Source organism: Mytilus californianus, unplaced genomic scaffold (genome assembly GCF_021869535.1).
Source record: "Mytilus californianus isolate M0D057914Y unplaced genomic scaffold, xbMytCali1.0.p SCAF_11, whole genome shotgun sequence".
Classification (NCBI taxonomy): Eukaryota; Metazoa; Mollusca; class Bivalvia; order Mytilida; family Mytilidae; genus Mytilus; species Mytilus californianus.
This window is the reverse complement of record NW_026262593.1, coordinates 8701671-8729203: the sequence shown is the minus strand read 5'-3', so window position 1 is coordinate 8729203 and position 27533 is coordinate 8701671. Positions and strand designations below refer to the sequence as shown.

The window sequence follows — 27533 nt, the reverse complement described above, 5'->3', positions numbered from 1 at the left end:
CTATAAGACATTCAACAAGTTCCTACTATAACTATTACTACTCTGTATATCTATCACCACTCTGTATATCTATCACTACTCTGTATATCTATCACCAATCTGTATATCTATCACCACTCTGTATATCTATCACAACTCTGTATATCTATTACCAATCTGTATATATCTTCCATCACTCTGTATATCTACCATCACTCCGTATATCTACCACCACTCTGTATATCTATTTCCACTATATCTATCTCTCGTTTGTATATCTATCAATACTCTGTATATATATTGCCACTCTGTTAATCTACCACCACTCTGTATATCTATCACCACTCTGTATATCTATCACCACTTTGTATATCTATCCTCACTTTGTATATCTACCACCACTCTGTATATCTGTCCCCGCCCTGTATATCTACCAACATTCTGTATATCTATCACCACTCTTTATATCTATCACCACTTTGTATATCTATCACAACTCTGTATATCTATCACAACTCTGTATATCTATCAACACGCTGCATATCTATCTTCACTCTGTATATCTATCACCACTTTGTATATCTATCACCACTCTGTATATCTACCACCACTCTGTATATCTATCAACACTCTGTATATCTACTACCACTCTGTATATCTATCACCATTCTGTATATATATCACTACTCTGTATATATATCATCCCTCTGTATATCTACCACCACTCTGTATATCTTCCACCACTCTGCATATCTATCGCAACTTTATATATCTATCACAACTTTGTTTATTTATCACCACTCTGTATATCTACCACCACTCTGTATATCTATCACCACTCTGTATATCTATCACCACTCTGTATATCTACCACCACTCTGCATATCTATCACCACTCTGTATATCTATCACCACTTTGTATATCTACCACCACTCTGCATATCTATCATAACTTTATATATCTATTACCACTTTGTATATCTATCACCACTCTGTATATCTCCCACTACTCTGTATATATATCACTACTCTGTATATCTATCACCCCTCTGTATATCTACCACCACTCTGTATATCTACCAACACTCTGCATATCTATCGCAACTTTATATATCTATCACAACTTTGTTTATTTATCACCACTCTGTATATCTACCACCACTCTGTATATCTATCACCACACCACTCTGTATATCTATCACCACTCTGCATATCTATCTCCACTCTGTATATGTATCACTACTCTGTATATCTATCACCCCTCTGTATATCTACCACCACTCTGTATATCTATCAACACTCTGTATATATACTACCACTCTGTATATCTATCACCATTCTGTATATCTATCACCACTTCGTTTATATATTACCATTCTGTATATCTATCAACACTTTGTATAGATATCACCACTCTGTATATCTATCTCCACTATGTATATCTATCTCCACTCTGTATATCCATCACCACTCTGTATATCTACCACCACTCTGTATATCTATCACCGTTCTGTATATCTATCTCCACTTCGTTTATATATCACCATTCTGTATATCTACCACCACTCTGCATATCTATCACCACTCTGTATGATATATCAAAGTTTACTGACTTTGAACATGTTGAACTAGGTTATAAAATGCAAGTACTAGATCGTTCTTTTGTGTCCTATTTATTGGTTTATTTTTTTTTTGTCTGTATTGTGTTGATCTAGACTTTAATTTTCACTGTAGGGGCGATTCATTTCTATTGTACATGCGATGCATTTTCACGGAAGGAAATTTTCATCATATAGCGTCTCAATTCAGCCGACTCTCTAACAAAATTTATGAAGTCAGAAGGATTGATTATATGTGACCCGCCACGACATTTCCAGGCTTATGAAGGTAGAACATCATTGTGAGAAAAACGCTGTTTACTATATGTGACTAGCCACTTCCAGGCTTATGAGGGTACATTGTCTAAACTTTGCTTTTTGTATATTTATCTAGAACATTTTGAAACAAAAAATTTCTGTCATGTTATTATGACCTATTTTTTGTAATAACAATGAAACGAGTCATTTCGAATACCGACATGATAATGAGACTGTTCCATGACGAATTTTTCATTATCGAAGACACTAATTTATAAAATACAAAATTATTGTATTCTATTGGCGCTTAGTAATCTTCAACAGCGTATTTGAATAAAAATTTCAAACGAATTAAATTTATACAACATTACAAACAGTTCTTAGCTCTATTTCAGAAAATGTAATTAAAACTTGTTAAAATGAAGTTACTAGTATAAAATTTGTCAAAGAAAGCTTTTAGAATTCCTTTTTTTTTTTTAATTTGTCTTTTAACTTAGATTTATGATGCATTTCTCTATACATAGCATGAAACGCGTAGCAGTTTATAAGTAGTTGTTCTCATATATGCATTTGATAAGTGCATTTATTATGGATATATTTTAGACTACATTTATGAAAATCTATAAATCAGAGAATTTTGATTTTTTGTATTAATTTAAAATGTAGATTCAAATATTTATATGTCGTTGATACAGACAAAAAGATCTTATCATGTCAAAATCATGATACAACAGGAAATTTTCATATGCACGGTCTGAACACAAGAATTTACAGAATAAGCATATTTCTTACTGAATAGAAAAACATGGCCAAAAGAATTACAGAATACAGAAATGTAACCCCCCCCCCCCCTAATCCAGATCCTCATATATCATTGTGACGGATAGTTTTGTTTGTTTTATTTAACTGTTTTTATTTTCGAAAAGAATATTTGTACAAGGTGTTGTTAATAAATGTAACGGACAATTAAGAGATAACTGTATTGTATTTGAAGCTTTGCGGACGTCCATCGGTAGTTTTACTGTCGCAAATTGAGTTTACCTGGCGACGCGTAGCGGAGACAGGTAAACGGATATTTGCGACAGTAAAACTACCGATGAACGTCCGCAAAGCTTCAAATACAATACAGTTATCTGTATTCTAATGCAAAAATAAACAAATCGTTGAATTTAAGTCATTATTTCAGTGAAAATTTTCATTAAACAAAAATTCCGCGAAATAATGTTATCTTCTTTGGCGCCTAAACTATGTGACGTCATAGGTAAGCTTCCGGCATCAAACGTAAACACCGGGCGTTTTTTGGCATCTTGTCCGCTTCAGAATGGAATAAAATTTGATAAAAAGAAAATTTGTAGGTGCAAAATGTAAGTTTTTTTGCTTATTATTGGAGAAATTACATGTCAATACATTCCGGAATTCAAAATGTCGGCTTCCTTAGTTACAGACAAGGAGATAGAGAATTGTACGCTTACTGTCATCCAATCAGAACCATTGATACAAAATAATTGCATTAGAATATATACCATGCCCTCTCAGCCGACGTCGTAATTTCATTTTTAATGAAAGAAAGTATTTTTATTAAAAGCTTCTCTCCCTGTGCAATATGATTTATTAAACTCGTTAGGCAAAGCAATTTTTATGACTACTTGCATAATTGTTTAATCGTATTAAATTCTGTATCAATAGATATAAGAAGATGTGGTATGAGTGCCAATGAGACAACTCTCCATCCAAGTCAAAATTTATAAAAGTAAACCATTATAGGTCACAGTACGGTCTTCAACACGGGGCCTTGGCTCACACCGAACAGTAAGCTGTAAAGGTCCCCAAAAATTACTAGTGTAAACCATTCATTCAAATCTATATTAATAATAAAAGTTTCAGATCTTTAATATTGAAAACCGGTTAAAATTATTTACTTGCATTAATATTGATATAAAAACATCCAGTTCGTTTTTTTTGTGTTCTTTTTGTAGATCTAAAAAAAAAAAGCAACTCTGTTACACTAAAACAATTGACTAATTAAAATTGTCACATGGTGTCTTCTTATGTCGTCTGAATTACAATGTAAGTTATTGATCTGTAATCTATATATTCGACATCCGTAATTATTATCTAAAATGTTTATTTGGCATGCCATACTCGATAGAAGTGCGGACGTGAAAGAAAGCACTCTTCACAAAAACGTGAACGGAGATTACATTCCACGGAGATTACATTTCGATGATTTCGTCATTTATTAAACAAAATACGTGAATCTGAAGGTAGAAGTTGTATCAAAATTGAATGTTGACAACGATATCGATCTGTTGGGTGTAGAATTTATTTTCAAAATAGGTGTTTGTTTAGGATGTACCATTCCACGGAGATTACATGCTTAACAAATCTCTGCAGTTTTCAACTTTGTTTAGTTTTCAAGACTGATATGATTTGGAATAAATGACGATTTAACAAAATTATTTATGGTAACCTTATAAACAAAATTATTTATGGTAACCTGATAATCAAATTTAACTCATATCACACTATATGTTGTGCTAAATATTTAGTCTTGCTTGGTCTTCTATCCGTTAACGGGAATTACAGGTTTACGAAGAAAACATTATGACGGCCGGTACGATCACTATCGTTGTGCAATATGTACTAAACTTTATATAAATCAAAAAACATAGATAATAAAGAAATATAAAAATCTCAGATATATGTATAACAAGCTACGGGTATATAACTCAAAGTCGTTAGTTTTGATTTGTTACGGTGGGACAAATCAGCGTCATAAAATGGGCGCTTTACCGGAGAACCAGTGAGTAGCGCAAAGCTAACAAAACCTGCGTTTCAGGAGTAAGTGCATGGGACCTATTTGTATCATGTTTTATATCTATTGCCAATGTATTTCATTGATACAGTCTGTATCTGGATATAATATCCATTTCATTTTCAAAATGATCAAACGAAGAAAGTGTGGTTCTAATATTGAAGATTCTTCTTCGTCTTCTAACATTTGCGGCATATTGATCGAGAATAAAGCCATCTTAGATATGGTTTAATTCATATTCGCGGAAAAACTACGATCGAGATACGACTGGTATAGCTGTAGTAAGTTACGCCAGGATTTACGTATTATTTATGCTCATCTTAACTTACGACGGCTTTGTGAAACGGCTGTAAAACCTACGATTTATTTACGATGAACGTACGATGACACGTAGATTTACGAAGGCTTTTTGAAACGATACCCTGTACTGTTTTGTTGATGTTGGAGGTCCATAATATTTTTTTGACGGTGTTGTCCGTGTACCATTTTGTAGATCGTACTTATTGGGCATATGTTTTATAGCGACAAGCAACTAGAACTTTGGCTATTTTTCAGTTTAAATTGTCGTCAGCTAGCAATTTATCTATGCTCTTTTCGGGCTGATTACAGATGTTGTTCAATAGTCCAAGTACTCGGATATGTAGTTGGGCTTCTACTGGTAGTATTCCGTTTAGGATGTTGATAGTAACATCTGCTACATAAGTTGGTAATGAGAGTATAAGAGTATAATTATTAGTAGCTTTTTCTGGAAGTTTTCGATTAATTCTGGTAAATTTGTTTTTAGTAGTTTTAGCTCTTATCCATAGAGAAGTACTGGAGATACGTAACATCATATTCGATACCAATTATCATGTTGATTAGGTCTATACAAAGTTGAAATACACCATTTCGAAGTTCTAATAAGTTTTTAATAGAGAAAATTAAGGAAAGAAAAACGGCGCGTGATATTTTTTTTTAAAGATTATAACTTTCTAAAAGGAAACTCATTAGAACTTCAAAATGGTGTATTTCAACTTTGCTTAACTTATTTTTATGTAACATATTTCACTATCTTCATAAAGACAAATACGGATATAACATTCAAATTCTCTTAAAAAACCTCTCAAGATAAACTTCTAAATTCTAGAATCCTCTGATCTTCATTATTATCGATACACTTGTCATACATGTACATCCTGAATAAATCAATTGTTATTTTTATCAAACTTGGAAATGTAAAACTTCTAACACCTTTCCCGTAAGAGCGTTATCTTTCATTCTTCTCTATCTGTATAGATGCACCATTGTATCTATATCTTATCCCTTATGACCATGAAATTTTCCTCCAATGTGTCGTGGCTTTCTATTGGCTACTTTTTTTCAGTTAATCGATTTTCTCAAAATTCTCAGATAATCCCGGATTATCTCTGAATTTTCAGATAATCCCGGATTTTCTCCAGTTAATTATTTATCTAATTTTGTGAGGAATATAATGAATTATCTCAAATATGCATTAAGCTGAGAAAATCCCGGTTTATCTTAAAATTCTGAGATAAACCGGGATTATCTGAAAAAAAATCGAGATAATCCCGGTTTATCTGAGCTTAATGTAAAATAGTGAGATAATCCTAGTTTATCTGAGATAATACTAGTAGTATACTGAGATAATCTAGGATAATCTATAAAAGTGGTTCAGACGTGCCATAGATTTGGGAACCATTAATTTTCTAGATGGAAACTTGTATATCAAATAATTAATAATGTGGCAGGAATATGGTTTCATTTCTTGTTGCATACTTGTCAAATTTTAATGCACTAAGCAAATAAGATAATGAGTTTTAAAAATTATTTTACTATTTTATTTTAAATGATATACACGAGTTAGTTGATAAACAATTATTGTAATTGTCGAAGAATGTCTTTATAATATTGATGGTCAGATTCCCTTTATTACTACTACTGCATTGACCCTTGAAGCATTGCGAGCAACTGATTTCTCAAACAGTTTTCAACAAAGTGATCTGAAGTTATTTTTTTCTTGTAGAATATATACAGACGCTTAACGTGCAAAATTTCACGTAATTAGCAGAGATATATGTATTATATGTCTCCCGGTAAAAAGTAACAAGAAATGATATTGCATGTCAACATTATAGTTTGAATTAAAATGTGACATTAAAACTGCTCAAAAAGACATGCTTTACTTTTTAATCCATTTCAAACTTGGTTGACTTTACCTTTCCTGTACCCCCTTTAGCCCATGCTTCTTTTTATCTTTCAAGTGCCTAACGGGAAACAATTTTGATATTCATTGACCAATCAAACGTTTGTATATAGTAAACAGACTGTTACTCCGCCTACTTATTGAATTTATGTGTCAATCTTAATTACAATGTCTGAGCAAACAACCAAACAAAGTTTGCAAGCAAGGCATTTTAAAAACTCTTGATTAACATGCTTTATTATAGTAACAGCTATAAACTAGCCGGTGCGTAGTGTTTGTTACTTTGCTTTTGGTGCATATTAACACAGGCGCTTACTTATAGTCAATTTTAGATACAAGTATCTTGTCTTGGGGAGGGATAAATCCTACTTTGTAAAGAATCACTCTGATTCAAACAAAAAAATTTCTGAAACTGACATTATCAAGATGCTTGATTTCTTGATTGACAACATATTTGTTACGTTTGGAGGACGTGTTTTTCAACAGACTGTCGGAATTCCAATGGGAACCAATTGTGCCCCTCTTCTTGCCGACTTGTTTCTTTATTATTATGAGGCTGACTTCATACAGGAACTTCTTAGGAAGAGAGATAAAAGGTTAGCAATATCCTTTAACTCTACGTTCCGCTATATAGATGATGTTCTCTCACTAAATAATACAAAATTTGGTGACTATGTTGAACGAATCTATCCCATCGAACTAGAGATAAAGGATACTACAGATACAGTTAAGTCTGCCTCATATCTTGACTTACATCTAGAAATTGACAATGAGGGTCGGTTGAAAACAAAACTTTACGACAAAAGAGATGATTTCAGCTTCCCAATTGTGAACTTTCCATTTCTATGTAGCAACATTCCGGCAGCGCCTGCAAACGGAGTATATATCTCCCAATTGATACGATATTCCCGGGCTTGTGTTTCCTATCATGATTTCCTTGAAAGAGGATTGCTGCTCACAAGGAAGCTATTAAGCCAAGAGTTCCAAATGGTGAAGTTGAAATCATCCCTTCGTAAATTTTACGGACGCCATCACGAGTTGGTTGACCGTTATGGAATAACCGTTTCACAGATGATATCGGATATGTTCCTTATGTCGTAACTACAATACCCTTCCCTTTTCACGAATGTGACATACCGAATTAGACTATTTACCGGATTTGTAATAACATAAGCAACACGACGGGTGCCACATGTGGAGCAGGATCTGCTTACCCTTCCGGAGCACCTGAGATCACCCCCAGTTTTTGGTGGTGTTCGTATTGCTTAGTCTTTAGTTTTCTATGTTGTGTCATCCGTACTATTATTTGTCTGTTTGTCTTTTTATTTTTGGCCATGGCGTTGTCAGTTTGTTTTCGATCAATGAGTTTGACTGTCCCTCTGGTATCTTTCGTCCCTCTTTTATCATGACACTCTCTCCTTTTTAAATGATAGTAGTGATAGTTGTCTCATTGGCAATCTTCTCACATTTCTTTATCTTTATACATGTATCATATGCCATAATTATTGAGAGACCCGGCTCACAAGGTAGAACCATTATCCCTCCTTTCTTATTTCATCCGTCACCTTATTTTCTTCTAAGTTTTATATTTTAACTTGATGTGTCGGGACGATGTAATTAAATGTCCTCCCTTAAAAAATTTTCAAAGTTCAACGTCCATAACATTAACGCTATCATATTTAAAAAATGATAAAAGTATTACAGAGAAATACCCATAATAGTATTACATACAGTGGCGGATCCAGAAATTTTCAAAAGGGGTTTGGGGGGGGGGGGCACTGATTGCCTAAGAGGGGGCCCGCTTCAGTCATGCTTCAGTGATTCCCTTAGTAATCATTGTTTTCCCACAAAGGAGGGGGGGGCCTAGAAAACCGCCTCTGACATAGTCAGTAAAGTGCATTTTCTTTTGAAACTTCCTCCTTATTGTATTGGGGACAATATCACAATATTATTGACCCGTGACTTCATATTTTTGGTGGTCTCCCTTAAACTTGCGAATGTGACTTGCTGACTAAACTCGGAATGGTTTAGAGCTTGATAAACAGCACTATATTAAACTATCGGTCTGTTTTTTAAGTCCAGTTTTTGATATTGCAGTTTCATAGTTTCAAAATAAGGATGTGGTATGATTTCCAATTAGACAACTGTAAACCAGACTGGACCCAAGGATAATGATGTAAACAATTACAGGTCACCATACGGACTTCGTTATTATGCAATTTCCGCAGAATTCTCGAAAAGTGGTGGTTCGAAGGTCCTGACCACCAAAATTTTGCAAAGGACCGACACAATTTTGGTGATTTGCAGAAGAAATAATAGTGAGGATCAGCAGGTTTTCTTCAGGGATTACCTGGGGAAAAAATATTTCGAGAACTCTAGCTGTTTCCATTGACATAGTAATATCATTTGATAAAATTAAAAATGGTAGGGTTGGTTTTTTTTCAGCTACTGTGAGGGGGTGTTAGTCCAAATAATTACTTATATTTTTCACGGCCGGATATATTCAATTCAATGAAAGGAAGTGGATGGTCATTTGAAATATTTTCTAAACCATAAAAGCATGGACGTATTATTTAATGTCTTTTATAATACTTCCAAGTTCCTTCAAAATGGTAAGCAAATATACTGGTATAACATTGCAAAATTATCGCAAACGTCAAATAAATAAAGGAACTAAAATGTCAATCTTGCTCAATATATATATGAATACTAAATAGAATAAGGCAAATAGAAATGAAATATTATCTAGCAAATAAATTAACAGCCTGAAAAAAGTATAAGTAATGAAAAGGGAAATAATCCATACCTATTACATAGGGAAAAGTCAGAGGGGTTGCAATTATTTTATACAAAATTTATCCTTGGATACAATCCCAATACACCTTATCGCTATTTGGAAATCTGTCCCGTTTGACCCGAGAATCTGCCCCTCTTGAACTAGAGTCGGTCCGGGTAATTCCGTACACTTTTGGTCCGAAATGAATCTCATTTGGTTCCCTGTTTGATACTACAATATTTAAGAAGGAAACCGGTAACTAGATCATTCGTAGATAGTATTAATATTTGACCTTTTCCTTGCCATTCAACGTAAAATACCGAGAATGAGCATATCGAACAGAAAAGTCACTGTGGCTAATATCGTATGGATGTCGTGTATTTCCGTACACCTTGATGTGTAATTCCGTACATTGATTAAATTCAAAATAGGAATGCTATTTGGAAATAACTTTATTACCAGGATCATCTTCAAGTCTTTCAATCTTTACTTAAATTCACAGTATCACAGCTTCATGTCGTGATGTAGATTCTGGCAGTATATTTGAACACAGAATACAACATAATTAACAGTCAAAAGATATCTCAATTAACTGATATTTGGATTATATATTGACAAAGTTGAGTATAGATGCAAAAATTGCAAAAGAAGGACCAAAAAGCAAGTGTCTTAAGATTTGTGTTTGTATTAAAGCTTCAATAAATTATTAGTACGAATTTAGATATGATTATGACGGACTTGTGTTTCAGACAGTAACGTTACACACGCACACACACACCATAGCCAGAAATTAGTAGTACTTTTGCTAATTAATATTCATAATATGTAAATGAGAATTGTACCACGTGATAATATTTTGAACTGGACTGGCTTGATATCATTAAAATCTTTAAAACACGGATATTATAAGTTGCCCGTCACAGAGTCCTTGTTTATAATCACTCTGATATTTCCGTAAAGTTGTCAGGCGGTCAAAATCAAAACAATGAACGCGAATTTAGTGAATTTTTCGTGTTTTCGTGAGTTTATTCTTCTTGAAATAGAGGCATTTTAACTTTACGTGGGATTCTAGAGTTCAACTACTACTCATACAAGGTTTGGACTTGCTTATTCTTTGGACATTCAAGTTTCAAGTTTCACCCCGGCAACCTGTATTTCTAATGACCTTGTTAGCCAATTTTCAACACGAAGTTTGCAAATTTGACGTTTCAGCCATTTTAGCCTGTGTTTTAGACTGCAATGTTAAAAGCCTCTCGCTTCGATTTTTAAAATTGCTCAGGAACCTTGATTTTTGCAACGCCAGTCATTATATTTCGTTTAAATGGTGTATATTGTTGTGTATATTTATTTTCTGCCCCGGCAACCTGTCTATCACTTAAGGTGGTACCCAACACCTTGACTAATATTAATTTGGCTCGTTTAATTTTCATAAAATTTTGACAAAATGTTTACTTTGACCCTTTGACAAAAATATAAAAATTTAAAAAAATTTGAACCAACCACTTTATCAGAAAAATTTCGTTGGTTATATAGCAGTTTGACAAACACTAATTTTGATCATTGAGAAGCTTAATATTTCCTTAACAATACAACGTAATTAAAACGTTTAGCTGATTTTTACAGAGTTATCTCCCTGTAGTGTTAGGTACCACCTTAAATCAAAGTTAAAACAGACATTTTTTTTCTAAATTCCCTATCATTTCAATATAATTTCCGTGACCCGTATCCGATTTCTTTAGTATAATATTCAAATAAGCAAAGTGGCGTTGATTTCTGGATATGCACACACACACACACACACACACACACACACACACACACACACACACACACACACACACACACACACACACACACACACACACACACACACACACACACACACACACACACACACACACACACACACACACACACACACACACACACACACACACACACACACACACACACACACACACACACACACACACACACACACACACACACACACACACACACACACACACACACACACACACACACACACACACACACACACACACACACACACACACACACACACACACACACACACACACACACACACACACACACACACACACACACACACACACACACACACACACACACACACACACACACACACACACACACACACACACACACACACACACACACACACACACACACACACACACACACACACACACACACACACACACACACACACACACACACACACACACACACACACACACACACACACACACACACACACACACACACACACACACACACACACACACACACACACACACACACACACACACACACACACACACACACACACACACACACACACACACACACACACACACACACACACACACACACACACACACACACACACACACACACACACACAGTAACGTTTAGTTGCAAATAATACATGGACATCAGGACGAGAACTTGGCGATATATGGGATATATGCATGACTTAAGTTTGATAAGCGATATGAATATAGACCCTGATTTGTATTATATAGACAGATACCTTCATCCGGTTTTTATCGTTCTCAGACTAGTTCAGTCTGAAGAAAGACATGTCAATCTATTCAGAAAAGAATTCTAACTCTGAGCAAACCGGTCTTTACAATCAAGTCCCGCATTGTACGCTGAGAGGCTGCAGCAGTTTTTTTTCTAATTCTAAGTCGGTTGGTCTTCCTGAATTACAGCATCATCTTCAATTGTTCCAGCACCATTTCATGGAACATTTTCTTAATAATGTCTATATTTAACATCTTTCATAGCTGTTTGCCAACTTTTTGTGGTAGTTTTTTTTTATGTTTTCTTGTTTGGGAGGAAAACTGACAATCCTTTTCAACTAATATTCGAACACACCTACCAAGCATGTGCGGGGTTTGAAGTCACAACCTTAGTGTTGACTGGCTAGCAATATATGAGATGACTGACTACTTAGACCAATTGGGCACAGAGGACCCTCGCAATTAAGGAGGAATAGTTTGTAAACACGTCGTTGTCTATCTCTATAAATTAATTGGCAGCGGACTGGTGGTTCGTAGAATCAAAATTAACATATTTTGACCTCTTTCTTCTCATATCGAATTGATGTTGTTTTATGCATTTCTTTTCTGTTTATTTTATTTTGCAATTAATTTGATTATTTAACAAAAATCATTGATATAAGCAAAGCTAAGTCAAAATTTATATCACTTAATGAACATTAACATATTTAAGAGCTGACGTGTACGATATTAGACTCCTCGGGGAAGTTCCATTTTTATTTAAAATATCCTGTAGGGTAATACCGTACACCCACTTCCAGTCCGTTTTATTGGAAATGATTGCAATTATACTTCAGGGAAAAGTATCTGTCAATTCAAAACTATTTCTGGCATTCAGTTTCCATCAGTTTTCTAAATTTCGATTAAAATAGCAAGTTCTTACTTTAAATTAACAAAACTTAAAATTTACACAAATCTGGTGACTTTTTGGACGAGATCATCTTCTCAAAACGCCAGCGAACAAAACTTTCCGACAAACGGCAAATGTGTACATATTCTATGATAGAAAATCGTAAAAACGTGAACATACAAGGTTATACATATCTTATTATCAGTAAATAATATTAAACCACACTTTATTTCTCAATTTTATCAGAAAAACAAGCAAAATGTAATATGTACGGCAATTACCCGCCTGTACGAAATTACCCGGATCGACTCTATTGACGTCATACACTAATCAATTCTCCATTGTGGCGTCAGATATTTTGTATTATGACGTCAAAGTTTTACGGGAACCTTTGTGATGTCTAGTAATGGCGGACAAATAGCGATAAGGTGTATAAAGAAATCAATAAAGTAGATATGCCAGTTAGCCAGGATCCTAGCGGAATATGGAATTTTTCAGTGGCGGATCCAGGGGTGTGTGCAACTTCCAAGCAAGGACCGAAGTTCATAAACTCGGCAATCAACGCAGGACTTCGGGAAAGCCCGGAGAGCCGACAACCTTGCTTCGGAAGTTGGGGTGTGTGTTCCGGGGGTTGGAACCCCCCTTTTTTTACGATCAATGCTTTTGAATGGGGACATATGGTTTGAACCCCCTTTTAAAAATGGCTGGGTCCGCCCCTGTTTTTTGTTAATGATTTCAAAAGTTCCCGCAGTTTAATACTTCAATAAAACGTGCAGAGAACTATGATCGGGGCCAAAGCGAGGCTTTATACACTTCCGCTGGACACAAAAAAAAATTAGAGAGAGAATACTGTAAAAAAATTGGTGCTTTTGGGGCAAATAATGACCTCCAGAAGGTACAGTTAGTTCCCTAAAACAATTTTATACCAAGCTGTATATTTTCTTTAAATGATTATAGCCCCTAGAAGGCTGGCACTCATAGCAATTAGCCTTAATGACGCACTTTGTACACAAAAATATGGCACTTTTTTGTGTTAAGTCTGTACAGTGCGTGATCATATGTTATTTGAAGAACATTTTGACACTTGATTTGCATGATTTCCTGTCTTATCCCTTTGGGGATTCTGCATGTTTTTTCTTTTTTTTTTTAATTTGGCTTCCCACAGATTGCCTCGAACACTGGCTCCACTGCCTCCAGTCTTAAAAAAAATGTCTGCGAAAATTTGCCACTGACTTTTACACAGAAAGCATCATTCTCTACACCTGAAGCTGGTAGGCTCTGATAAGCTAAAGAAGACGTATAACCTCGCAGAATCTGTTAAAATTTTGTAAATATCATGCCTTCAATCACACTGTTTACTGATCAGAATCATTATTTTCAAAACCTGACAAATAACTGATCACCCACTCCAATGTATTTAACACTGGGAAGGAAATTTCTTCACTTCTTGATTTCTGTTTTCTTTAAAATGATAAATAACTCAATTGTAATCAATCAGTCAGGGATATAACTCTATAGGGTTATTACAGAAAATAACTTGCATGTGTTATTACAGATACTTTTATGAGTTGTCTACTCTTTAATCCTTAAATTTACTAAATCTGTAATAACATATGTTTGTTATTTGTAAAATAAATCATGAATATTTTTATTTTTAGTGGGCTCTAGGGAACTCTTGAAACTTTGCGCAGAAACTAAATGCATAGCCTTGATAACTAACTATTAATTTAGATTAATACATTTTTCATTAACCATGGTAAATCAATGAGACAAGGCTTTTAAGTGATTAACTTAGCTGTAATAACAAGGCTTAGTTATTAAAGGCATGTAACTTATTAAATGAGACACTTGGGAATTACTGGGAAACTTGCGCAGAACCTCATTACATGCACTGATCACTACTTCTTACAATAAATTAAAATACATTGTAATTGAGCATGATCTATGTCTGATCAAATGCTTTGAAATGATGTAGAGAAGCTGTAATAACACCGTTTAGTTATTACAGGCATATTTGTTCTGTAATAACATAGGTGTGATATGCATGATTGGCAAACTATGAACTGTTACATCTTTCTATAGTTAAGTATACATAAAGACAGTAGCAATATCAATAGAACTTGTATACATTTTAACAAAACTAATGATGTATATTGTCCCTTTGAAACATGTAACATACATATGTTATCACAGTTCTTTGATTTTTTTGTCCACAATAACAAGCGTATGTTATTTTTCTCTAATAACCCTATAGAGTTATATCCTTGACTGTCAATGGTAATCATAAAAAAATAATGTATCATGATTACATTGTACATTTCCTGATCACAACAATGTACAGATAAAATCGGACAACCCAAATTAATTTACCTCTGTTATCCTGATCCTGATTCTAAGGTCGAAATATTACCATACCCCTCTGGTATTTCCATTTGGACAGGTCCATTTATATATCATGTATATGAGGATGAAATACATGAAATAGCTTATCTCAAAATTGTTCAACAGAAAATCTCACGGAATTTGACAAAAAAAGAAAAAAACTTATTTTAAAGGGCTATTAATATAGCTTTTCCTTCTGTTAATACACCTTATCGCTATTTAGTCCAATCCGGAAAAAACAGTCATTTAGACAACTTCCTGTTTGGGTCAACAGGTCGCAAACAAAGGTCATTAGTAACGAGCTGAGGGAGGGAAAAATTTAGAAAGCGATCAATAGGAAACTTTGATAGATTATGATCCACTTTTTCCAAACTCAAATTATAGTCAAAAAAATATTGTGTTTGAAGTATTTACGATGTTTTAAACAGGTCTCATTAAAAAGTATCATGCATGGTGCATTGTTTAAACAGGGTCCCAGATAGCTTCAACTGGATGAAAAAGTTGTGTAATTTTAGAACTTATCCGGAATGGAATAAATAGCGATTAGGTGTATTTATTTGCATAACAGTGATCTGGAAGGATTTTTTCTCTATGGGCCCAGGGCCCCCCAAAAATAAATTCAATGGGCCATTTTTAGAATTAATGGGCCATGTTGTCAAATGAGTGGGCCATTCGTTTACAATAAAATAAAATAAAAAAAGTGTATATTTCACTGTACTTACAAGTATGATTCTAATTAATATCATGGATATTGTTCTTGTGATTTTGTAATTTCAATTTCAATGAATGTACAATAACTTCTTCCAAACCGGGCAATATTTACGATAACCTTTATTTACAATGTTAAAACTGGTACTGTTCCCTTGTTCATGTTCATGTTTTTTTTTACATTAAATTTGGGTCTTCGTCGATACCATACTTATTGCAGACGTTCCATATTAGAGGACGATTCTGGCATTTCCTCTGCACTTGTATTATTATTACTTCATCACGATGACAAAAATAACAGTAGAGAGCAACGTTAATTGATAAGACACAACAACAATTTGCTGAAGGCATGTTTACAAAATGTCAAAACGAGCCAAAGACCAAAAAAATTGACAAGGACAGTTAAGCCCCTTTTATGGAGACAAATATTATACTATTCATAAAAAGGCTTTTGGGTTTTTCAATCGAAATAATAGCAAGCTTACTTAAAAGATTATAATTAGGGAAGAATTCTCGCCTGTACTAGCCAATTTTCACAAATTTAAAGTTGTTTATAAAAAAATATATCATGAATGATGGTTAATTACGTTTTTTGGGTAATCAGTCATACTGCATGTTGCTATTATTACCGTAAGAAAACACCCGAGACGTCCCAAAAATATATAAGTGCTCCTATCATTGGAGTAAACACTATACAGTTGTGTACTCACACATGGCGGCACGAAATACGATCGGAAATCCATTTGACGATATCTCTACGTTTCAAAACGAAGTGAAAAATATCATGCGCCATGCGGGGGCTTACATTTGTCACCCTATGCACCATTTCTGGTCGATAAGCACAATTGGTGCAAGGCGCACGTCCTTCCCGATCACTGGCATAAACAACATTTTAGGATCTGTTTCATTGTCTATTTGCAGAATTTTATTTAACATAACAGGTGATGTGTTATCATTTTTGTTTATTTTAAATATGATACAATAATGGATATACATGTAATTTGAGGTATTAAAATGCCACTCACAGACATTTTTATTTATAATATATCAGTACTGCTAAGTTTTCATGAAGCAAATGCGTGAGATTTGGCCAAAATTATAAAGATCAAAGAGAAAAAACAATAGATCAAAGGAAAATGCCGCCAAATATGCATGAAAATGCGTGAGTCTCACGTTAATTGCGTGAGACTTGGCAGCCCTGAATATATTTCAGGGATAATGAATTTGGTAGAATAGGCGTGAATAAAAAATGTATGACATTTTAAATTTTATTCTGAAAATCGTAAAAAATTGGGTTTAGTATCTATAAACCAACAAATTAAAAACCCCAAGCCTTACTTACAGTGTAAAATGAGATTTAATTGAAATTATAATATTTCTATCTAAAAGCTATAAATATTAGAATAATTTATACCAATTACAAATGCTAACTGCATGACAGTTGCTATGAATTCACATGATTCGTTCTAGTGTAAAAATTCCAAACCAATAAGCAGAACTAAATCTATTGGCTTATTTCATATGAACCATATATCGCATTCAACTGACATTGAAAGTAATAAAGATGTTTATTACAGCTAAATAATATTAATTTGCAAGTGTAGTGCATAATATACATGTAATACATTAATTTTGCTAACATGGCTAAGTAAATATATAAATTTTACATTTATTAACTTGTCCTTTGGCCTGAGAACACAGTTATTTCGTGTATTTCTTTTAGACAATAAATTCAAATTAAAAAGATTGCACCTACTCTTATGTCAAAAAGATTTTTACAGTGTACATGGTGTAGTGTACTACTTTTGGGACAAATAATATCAAAATTATAGAAAAGTCTACCAGCTTTTAACTCAAAATACATGTATGGACAATTCTATGTTAAGGGTGTCTATAATTCAGTTTGACAGCTTCAGACATACTAAATTTTGACCTTTTTTAACTGGACCAAATCACTTCTTTACATAGAAATTCATCACCCAAATTTTTTTAACATGTAATTTCATCCCCATACTTAATATTTCATGCATAAAATATAAAGAAATAAATTTGGAAAGTGTATGAAAAAAATTTGCAAGTTATAAGCTGTCCACACTAGGGACTATATTTGTAGACAACGAAAATCAAAGGATGAACTGTGTCCTCGGACCATTTGGTATAGACAGCTGCTTATTGAGTAATGTGTGTGTGGTTAGATAAGATTTAAATTTTTACCCATGATTATCTATGCCTTGTTACAATTTCACCTCAATTTCTTGCTAAAATATTTTGTAAATTAACATCAAAATTATGATTGGATCAAATCCATTTAAAAAACTGCAAGATAAAATATAAAATGGATTATAATGGTCTTATATTTATTATTTCCTTTGGAAATTTGTTGCTGTATTTACATGTACACAAATAAAAAATATTTTCATAATGCTGATTTCAAGTTTCATCTGTTCATGACACAGTATCAATCATAGCAGTAAACTTCTCTATGTGTTAGCCCACAGGAAAAGAGCTGTTGACTTCAAGCGACTGCTCAAATTAATATTTGAATTATTTCCCTTTGTATATAAAGAGCACTTCTATGTACAGTTTCAATGTACTTCAAAAATTAATCCATAATGGCTTTTAGAATATTAGTGACATATTTTATTTTTAGAATTATTTGCAAATCTGTACATACCATATATTTATGTACTTTATTATCTGATTTGTAACTAATCTTTGTAACTGGCAAAATTCTGATTTCGACTTATTACTTTAATGCTATTATTTCAATTCCTTCCTTAGGCAAGTAAGAGCACTGATACAATACATTTTGATAGACAGCTGTCATTATTTACAAACAATAGTTTATTTGGATTATTTGGAATCACCTCCACTTTAATGCCAATCTTAATTGACCACAGCTGATATCTGTTGTGTTACATAACTGAAATACACATTGTATTACACTGTTAACCTAACTAATACACTTGACCTTAGTAGTCACTAGTGTACCTGTAATTACTTTTGATCTTCACTACATGTACATAAAATTATGTGTGAAAGATGACTGATTAAGAATTGAAAAGACACACATTTTTTTTTACAAAGAAAAGACAAAAAACAAAATACATGTATGTGTATGTATAAAAAATGCAAGCAAGGTCAATTTTACTTGTAAAATCAGTGTTATAATCTTCTGATATTAGTCAATAATTTAAGTTAATTTTCTTGGAATAGTCAATACATTATGTCCCAGATTTAAGTTACAATTAACATTGATTTGCTTGAAACCATGAACAAAATTGCATAACTCTAACCTGGGAAATTTTCTGCAATTAAAATTTATTTGTTTATTTCCTATTATACTGCTATTTAAGACTTTAAGGTATTTGTACATTTAAATTTTGAATAACAGGAATTTTTTTCTTTATGATGAACACCAATTCAAATAAAAATTAGTTATTTAATTCTTGTTGTTGAAAAAGTGCATTTTCAATGCCTCTTTCTGCATGTTCTGTAAATTATTAACATGATTAAGTCAAACTTCAATAACAAAAATATACTACACCTTCCTTTAAAGATTTCTATTTCTAATCATATCAAAATTATTTAATTGAAAAAAGAAGATATTAAAAATCAGTGCATGAACCATTTACAAGTAAATTTAGGGTGACAAGCATGTAACCGGTATATCAATGGAAAAACATAACAATTATCTTTCTGAATTTAATGCAAGAGTAACTGGTATATCAAGTTTTTTTTATTCATCACAATACTTGAGAATATGATTTGAAATTATGCACACAACTCTTCCAGTCTTTCCGTCAATGATTTCAATCACTTTGATTGTCAGCCATGTAAAACTTCCTTGTGTTTCTGAATAACCTGCATGTACATGGATGCATTTAGGAGAATAAGATATAACTACAATCTATAGTCTATACCCCTGACTATAGCTATTTGCCACCAAATTTACTTCTACTAGTAACTTCAAGTTCTACCCAATCACCACAAAATATTACACAATAATAGTGCTGAAAGTGGTGTTAAACATAAATCAATCAATCATACTTCTACCCCACTTAATTTTGCTTGGGTTTTTTTTTCAGTTTTTTTTTAATTTTTTACCCCAAAAAGGACAGTACAGTTCTCCCATTTTCACAATATTACATCTACAAACAAAACTGGTACATGTATTTCATGTATTTGGGCAATGCATTGCAAGTTAAGACTTCTTGCTGTCAACCCAGTTCAGTTAGGGCTGGCAGTTTTGAAACAGTATGGAGGGCTGTTGTATTTGGACCTGAAAATGGCTGTTCAGATCAGGACTACAGGTTGGGTTGGGGGCAGATACATGTAGGTTAAAAATTGGCAATGAAAACAAACTTACATGTAGCATTTTTAAAGTGGAAAGATGAAAATTTTACTTTAGTGTTAAATGTAGGTTTGGTAAAATTTTCTGTAATTTAAGATACTGTGGATTCATTATTATTTGTGGGATTCCGAAATTTGTGGTAAATGGTAAACCATCAATTTCAATGTTTGACAAAGTACAAATTTTCTAAAGACGTGTATCATGTGTATGCAGAATTTGGCTTAACAAGTGAAATATCCTGGAAAATACAATTTTTCATCAATCCTTGAAAATTGGTACCTATGAAAATAAATGAATCCACAATATTGTAAATTACATGGAATCCTTTAGCTGAGTTCAAATTAGAATTTTGTCTTTGTCTAATTCCTGCATTTTCTATCAACTTTTAAAGTAATTGCACCAGTACACATCATAATATATGACAAACAAATAAGCTGCTAAAGGCCTTCTTCAACTTCTGGCACAGTTCTTTCTTCTTTTACTTAGTAGTAGGTAATCTCACTTGTTCACAGTTACAAAGTAAAGTATATTTTATGTTGCTTAATTGTAATCTTTATATATACAGTTGTATATATTATTATATCAGATATTAAAAAAGGAAATATGTGTCTGTATTGACATGTTTTATTATAAGTTATATGGTATCTGAGTTTGATGTCAATACACTCACACTTTTCCTTTATCACAATACAAATATATTCTACTGGGTTTGTTAAACCCTGTCAAAATGTCTTTGTTTTTTGTGAAATTTCCATTTTTTTCAAATGTATAGATATCCTTGATTTATAGATTAATAATCATGGAGTTATGACAAAGATATATATTGCCTTCTTTGACATAGATATATGTCATGTATGTAGATGTTTTACTTGCTTTTTAAATCCTATAGGTTTAGGATAATCAATAAAATATGTGTCTGTATATCTTATCATGCTTGTACAGTCTTCCCTGTGAGAAACTTCCTTCTAAATAAGTGTTCCCCTTTATTGTTATTCCAAAGGTTAAATCCTTATACACTTTATCATGTTTATTCTTTAGGAAGAAAAAATCAATTATTTTTCTGTAATATCATTTCTATCATAGCAAGCTTATCTTTTGAATCTTTTATCTTTTATCATGTTTATAGGTTGAATACATTTAAATTGTATATATATTTGATGCACATTTACTTCCTTGAAGCAAAGGTTTAAATCATTTTTGAAAGAAATAATGAATACATTTTTCTGCAAAATTGATAAAAGAGGGTACAAGTTTTGTTTAATCAAACTCTTTTTTGTACATTTTTCAAACCAGACCCCTGAAACTTCACTGGAAGATTGCACATATGTTGAAGTTGTTCATCTTCTATTATGGAATTGTTATGCCTCCACCATCAATGGAGGGGTCATTAAGTGTTAGTCCCTTGTCAGTACGTACGTCCCAAAATTGGTTTCTGTTCTCTAACTTTCATGACTTTATGTTATGAAACTTTTACACAATGCTTATTACCACAAAATACAGATCAATTTCGAATTTGGGAGCGTCACTTTTACCGTTCTCGAGTTATGCCCCTTTATAATGTTATATGCAAGTTTGGGCATCATCCGTTTCCCATGGACATATTCTCCATTTATTTCTTATATTTTCCAAACTTAGTGAAATTTTCAGCTATAATATGAAAGAGTGTACAAGTTTTCAACTCCTCCTACATCAACCAGGATCCCTTAGACTTCACAGAAAGATTGTACACATCATGCACATGTAAAAGTTGTGCACCTGCAATTATGGAGTTGTTAGAAGAATTTTTTCACATTTTTCAGAACTTAGATACTTTCAGCAAAATTTACAACCTTCATGTAATTGAAAAGTTCTACATTGTAAACAATTGTAGTCCCAATTATTGCAACCCAAACATTTGAGACTTTGACCCATTTTTGTTGAGCCTGCGACAAAAGTCGCAAAAGAGAGACATAGTGATCCTACATAATTCACTCTGTGGTTAAAGTTTTTGATATTTTAATAACTTTCTTAAACTATCCTAGATTTCTACCAAACTTGGACAGAAGCTTGTTGGCTTCCGAAGCTACACAAAACACCTTACAAATATAGATTTATTTTGTCTTCAAGCCATTGTTCCACTACTACATGTAAATTGTCTATTCTTCTTACCAGTACACTTGGTACAATCAAAAACCTGATAATAAATTGTTCAAATAAGGCCTTCGAAAATAGTGGAATTAATTACTTTTGGAGTGTCAAGAACTCGTTGGAAGTACTTGATAAATTACATGCATATATTGGTGATTTTGAATCTGTTCAAAGTTTTGATTTTTCTACCCTATATACCACATTGCCTCACATTCTCATTAAGAAAAAATTCACACACCTAATTAAATGGGCATTTAAAAAGACAGAATGTGAATATATATGTTCAAACTCTTTTAGGTCATTTTTTAGTAGCAATAAACAAAAAAACTATGTCAATTGGACATGCTTTGATACTATATATGCCCTTGGATTTTTACTAGATAACATTTTTGTTCGCTTTGGAGATTCCGTATATCGACAGGTTATCGGAATTCCAATGGGGACTAACTGTGCACCACTTATTGCGGACCTTTTTTTGTATTGCTATGAGTTACAATTTATGACAAAAATCAGCAAAGACCCATCGAAACAACATCTGATACACAAATTTAATAATACTTTTAGATATTTGGATGATATTTTGGCTCTCAATAATGACGACTTCAGTATGTATACTAAAGAAATTTATCCTGTTGAACTTACTTTAAATAAAGCTAATAATAACAATGACCACTGCCCTTGCTCGATTTTGATATCTATATCATTAATGGAAAGCTTAATACTAAAATATATGATAAAAGAGATGATTTTTCATTTCCTATCGTTAATTATCCATTTTTAGATGGTGACGTTCCCTTGTCACCATCTTACGGTGTTTATATATCTCAACTTGTACGATTCGCTCGTGTATGTAACAATGTTTTAGATTTTAACGAGAGAAATTTCTGTATTACTGAAAAATTATTACACCAGGGTTTTCGATATCACAAACTAGTCAAAACATTTACTAAATTTTATCATCGGTATAAGGACATCATTCGTAAATATAGCTCAACATGCAGACTTCTTATACGTTCAGGTATTTCACATCCAATTTTTTATGGAAATATTCTTTATAAAGCACAAAAATGTCAGTATTCACCTCTGAAGCTAACAAAACCTTTAAATAGAATTATTAAGAAGGGATATAGTTACGATACTGTTGTCAGGTCATTAAAGATTGCATATTTTGGCGTTAATATTGATTCACTTATAGGGTCTTTGCATCGGCACTAAACACATTTATTTAAAAACCAGTTGTTGGCATGACACAGGTTATCTTCTTCTCATACAATGTATATGTTATGATGGTATGATACTAAACCCCTAACAGAACCCTTACGAATTTTTATGTTAAACGATGCTAACTCAAGGAATGCTGAGCAAATTCTAAGTACATACAGTAAGGCAAATTGTGTTGTGGTCCTCAGTGCTGTCCACAGAGTCAGCATTAAGGTTCAGTCTGTAATTGAAGTTTTTCAACATGTTTCACTTTACACTTCACACAGTATTTTACATTTAGATGTACATTGTACAACAACATGTACAATACTGTGGATTGAGGAAAAATTGTATTTTCGTGAATATTTGATTTCGTGTCGTGATCTTTGCAAAAGTCTACATTCAAGCCCATAGATAATTTATACTATGTTGAACATTTAAATTCATGGTTTACATTTACAGATGATCCACTACTTGAAGAAAGCCCAGTTTCATTTACATGAAATATTAACACAATGTGAAGATTACTTCAAGAAAGTTCAGTTTAATTTTGGTGATTGTCTGAGTTGTCTTTTTGGTGCTATGAAACTTTGATATCAATAACTGAGAAAAAAGGGTTGGGGTTTCCATCATATAATGCTTACACCAAAATTTGTCACTTGTGTGTAGAATTAGTTTTTTTCCACCTGTCCACATACATGTAGTGTGGACAGCCAACCATTTATAATGTCCACTCAAGTTGAAATCTTTTATTTAAATTTTTTTAGTCCCCTACCGACAAAGTCAAAGGGGACTTTAGGTTTGCACTCCATCCATCTGTCTGTCTGTCTGTCCATCCGTCATTCCGGCAAATCAGTTTTCCACACTTTTTTTCTTAGTACTAGAAGATATTGATTTGGTATTTGGTATATTGTTTTATCATGACAAGTTACAGATGAAGTTTGAATTTTGTTACGGTCTGATGATTTTATGGTCCTTGGACTAAGAAAATTCACTTAAATTACCAGTTTTCAACACTTTTTTTCGTCATGCTTGAAGATATTAACTTGATATTTGTTATATAGTTTACACCATGACAAGTTATAGATCAAGTTAGCATTTTGTTCCAGTACACTACAATGATTTTTTTACTGGTAGGGGACTATATATTGCCATGCAATACTCTCAGAATGCCTGTTTTATTGAATGTTGAATAAAAAAGCATATCTACTGTAGAGTGCTTCAATCAGTCAAAGGTCATCTCCTAATTCATGTTGATAACTTTTGCAATTTGGTTTTCTGGAGTTTAGGCACTTTCATCTTATATTGTATGAAAATAATTAAAGCTACGTACATATACTGGCATAGTGATTTAACTGTTTACACAAAAATTTATGATCATTTTGAAATTGTTTGGGTAAAAAATCTGCCTTTGAAATTTCTCGTCTGATGTTGCAAATGGGTTCAATTGACTGTATTGATGTATACATAGATATATACTGGTTTATATATACTTATTATTATATAAAGGATCTTAAAGGGGCATTAGCTGTCAAATTTATGTTCACCGATTTGACTCAAATTCTTATATTTGATTTATAATATACTAAAAAGTATATCCAAATTACAAAAAGTCTAAAATAAACAATTGAGAATGCATGGACTCAATAATATGTATCAGCATTTGTGTGTATTTCAGTCTAGATGCCATCTCATTAATCATCAAGATGACCTTTGAAGACTGCTAACGATCATATAAACTGATATAAACTTAAGTATAAATATAAATAGATAGTAAGCACATACAATTAGATTTGTCTAGGTCTGTTTGATTTCATATTTGAGGTTAGAAAATATGTTAATCATCGTTTTTACCTGTATAAGAACAATCTGCACTAAAATCTTTTTCAACTAATAGTCCGAAGACCAATATTCAAACAATTTTCTTATGTGTCTAAACAGATATTTGCAAATACCTTAACTAGTCCGAATAAAATTTTACTAGTCTGGGGCATCTGACTAGTGGCTGAAGGTGCAGACTGTAAGAATGATTTTTTGTGGATCAAAATCAGTCAACCAAAGGGTTCACCCTTATGTTTCACTTTCAATGTTGACATTCTTTTCCTTTAAATAGCTGAACAGGCCTAGAATATGTGTAACCAATTTCCATCGCGGGGGGGGGGTAAATTGATTCAGAAGGTCACATGTATTCAGTGAGGTAAAATTATTGACTTGCGATGTTTTGTGCTTATTTTGAGGAAAGTGACTGCTGAATTCTTGTATCTGTCAGTTTTTTGGAGGTTAGATGGAAAGTATATATTTGTTTCCTTATTTATCCATTTTTCACATAATAATAATAGGAAATGATAACCGCCCAATTGTAATGGTAACAAGTTTACACATTAAAGATAATAGACTTGCATATTAAGAGGTATGAAATTGTTATGTAGTCATGAAGTTGAGAGATTTAAATCTTCTCAGCTTGTTTGATATTGTCCTAGCTTATTGAACTGTGATTTTGTATACTTGTACAATGTACTTATGACAATAATGTATACATTTACTTCCTGTTGAATTTGTTTAGATGTCTATTTTAAAAAAATTTTGGGATTTGTTTATTATAAATTGTGAAATTAGATTTCTTATAGTTAATTGATTTGGATAATACTTGAAGGATTTAATGCAATTTGACAAAGCTTACCTGGATTTTATTACTTACATAATTATATATCTACATAAATTTAGATACTACTTACCTTGAAATTACTTATATGCTGACTGTGTTAAATTTATTACGTTGTGTATTGGCCACATGTACATCTGTGTATTGGGATTTATCTATTTTCCATCCATCCTTACTTTCAGTTTGCCTATTGTTAAATGTTAAAGTTTAAACTTCAACATTATAGAAAAAGTACTAATACATGTTATAGGTAGTTAGATGTCATGGATGTGCATTTAATGGGATATACCTGCATTGCTTGTTATGAATAGAGTCTGAGGCAGAAAAGTTTATTTTGTGAAATCGTGGAATTCTAAAAGGTTGACAATCAATTGATACATGTACATATCTTTGAAATGCTGGACAGGAATGAAAAGAAATGACAATATTATAATTGTAAAAATAAATGAAATCAAAATGAGAATTTAACGACTATGCAAATATTGATACATTGTTACCTGATTTTCTTACCATGAAAAGACCAGGAAATAAAATGTTAAATGCCTGGTTTGCCTTTATCTTTGTACTGAACATATAATCTTCAATTCAATCAAACTTTGTGTACAAATTTTTAATTTTTATACAATTTTTTGAAAGGGGAAATAAGTCATAATGATCCTGAAGTGTTTGTCTATAAGCAAGTTTCCTCTTTATGGATAATCAAAGGAAATGAGCGTGATCACTGGAAAACAACATCTCTAAAATATAAACTTAACGTTAAAAGTTAACACTGTTAACATGTCAGCTAGTGGCAAGGTTGTAGATAGGATAACTGATGAAGCCAAAGGCAGGATATCGAGAATTATCCAACAAAGAAGGTAAGACATTGTAATAATTCTTATAATACAAGTGTTCATCTTGTTCATTGTTTTGACAAGTGACTCATTTAAACTTCACATAAAACTTACTTATTATAAACAGTAAAGTGTTCCTTATGTCGAGTACAGTTAGTAACGAGTTTTAGGGGTCAAAAGTATCATTGGGTTTCTCTGTT

General features: G+C 32.7%; 2 protein-coding genes across 4 annotated transcripts in view; one reads left to right on the top strand and one right to left on the bottom strand.

The window, feature by feature from the left end:
* The window catches only part of LOC127719500 (uncharacterized), a 39663-nt gene extending 12844 nt beyond the window's left edge, over positions 1 to 26819 (bottom strand). Inside the window, exon 1 of the mRNA XM_052225649.1 lies at positions 26574 to 26819. The gene's annotated coding sequence lies outside the window, so the exon portion shown is untranslated. The remainder of the gene's footprint in view (positions 1 to 26573) is intronic.
* LOC127719498 (tyrosine-protein phosphatase non-receptor type 11-like) overlaps positions 13853 to 27533 on the top strand; it is a 50264-nt gene continuing 36583 nt past the window's right edge. For 2 of the 3 annotated variants that reach the window (XM_052225646.1, XM_052225645.1), the window contains exon 1: positions 27125 to 27357. In XM_052225646.1, the coding sequence (XP_052081606.1) occupies positions 27278 to 27357 (80 nt within the window). In that variant the 5' untranslated portion in view covers positions 27125 to 27277. Of the gene's footprint in view, positions 13963 to 27124; positions 27358 to 27533 lie in introns of those variants that run through there. The other variant, XM_052225648.1, reaches the window with a different exon arrangement.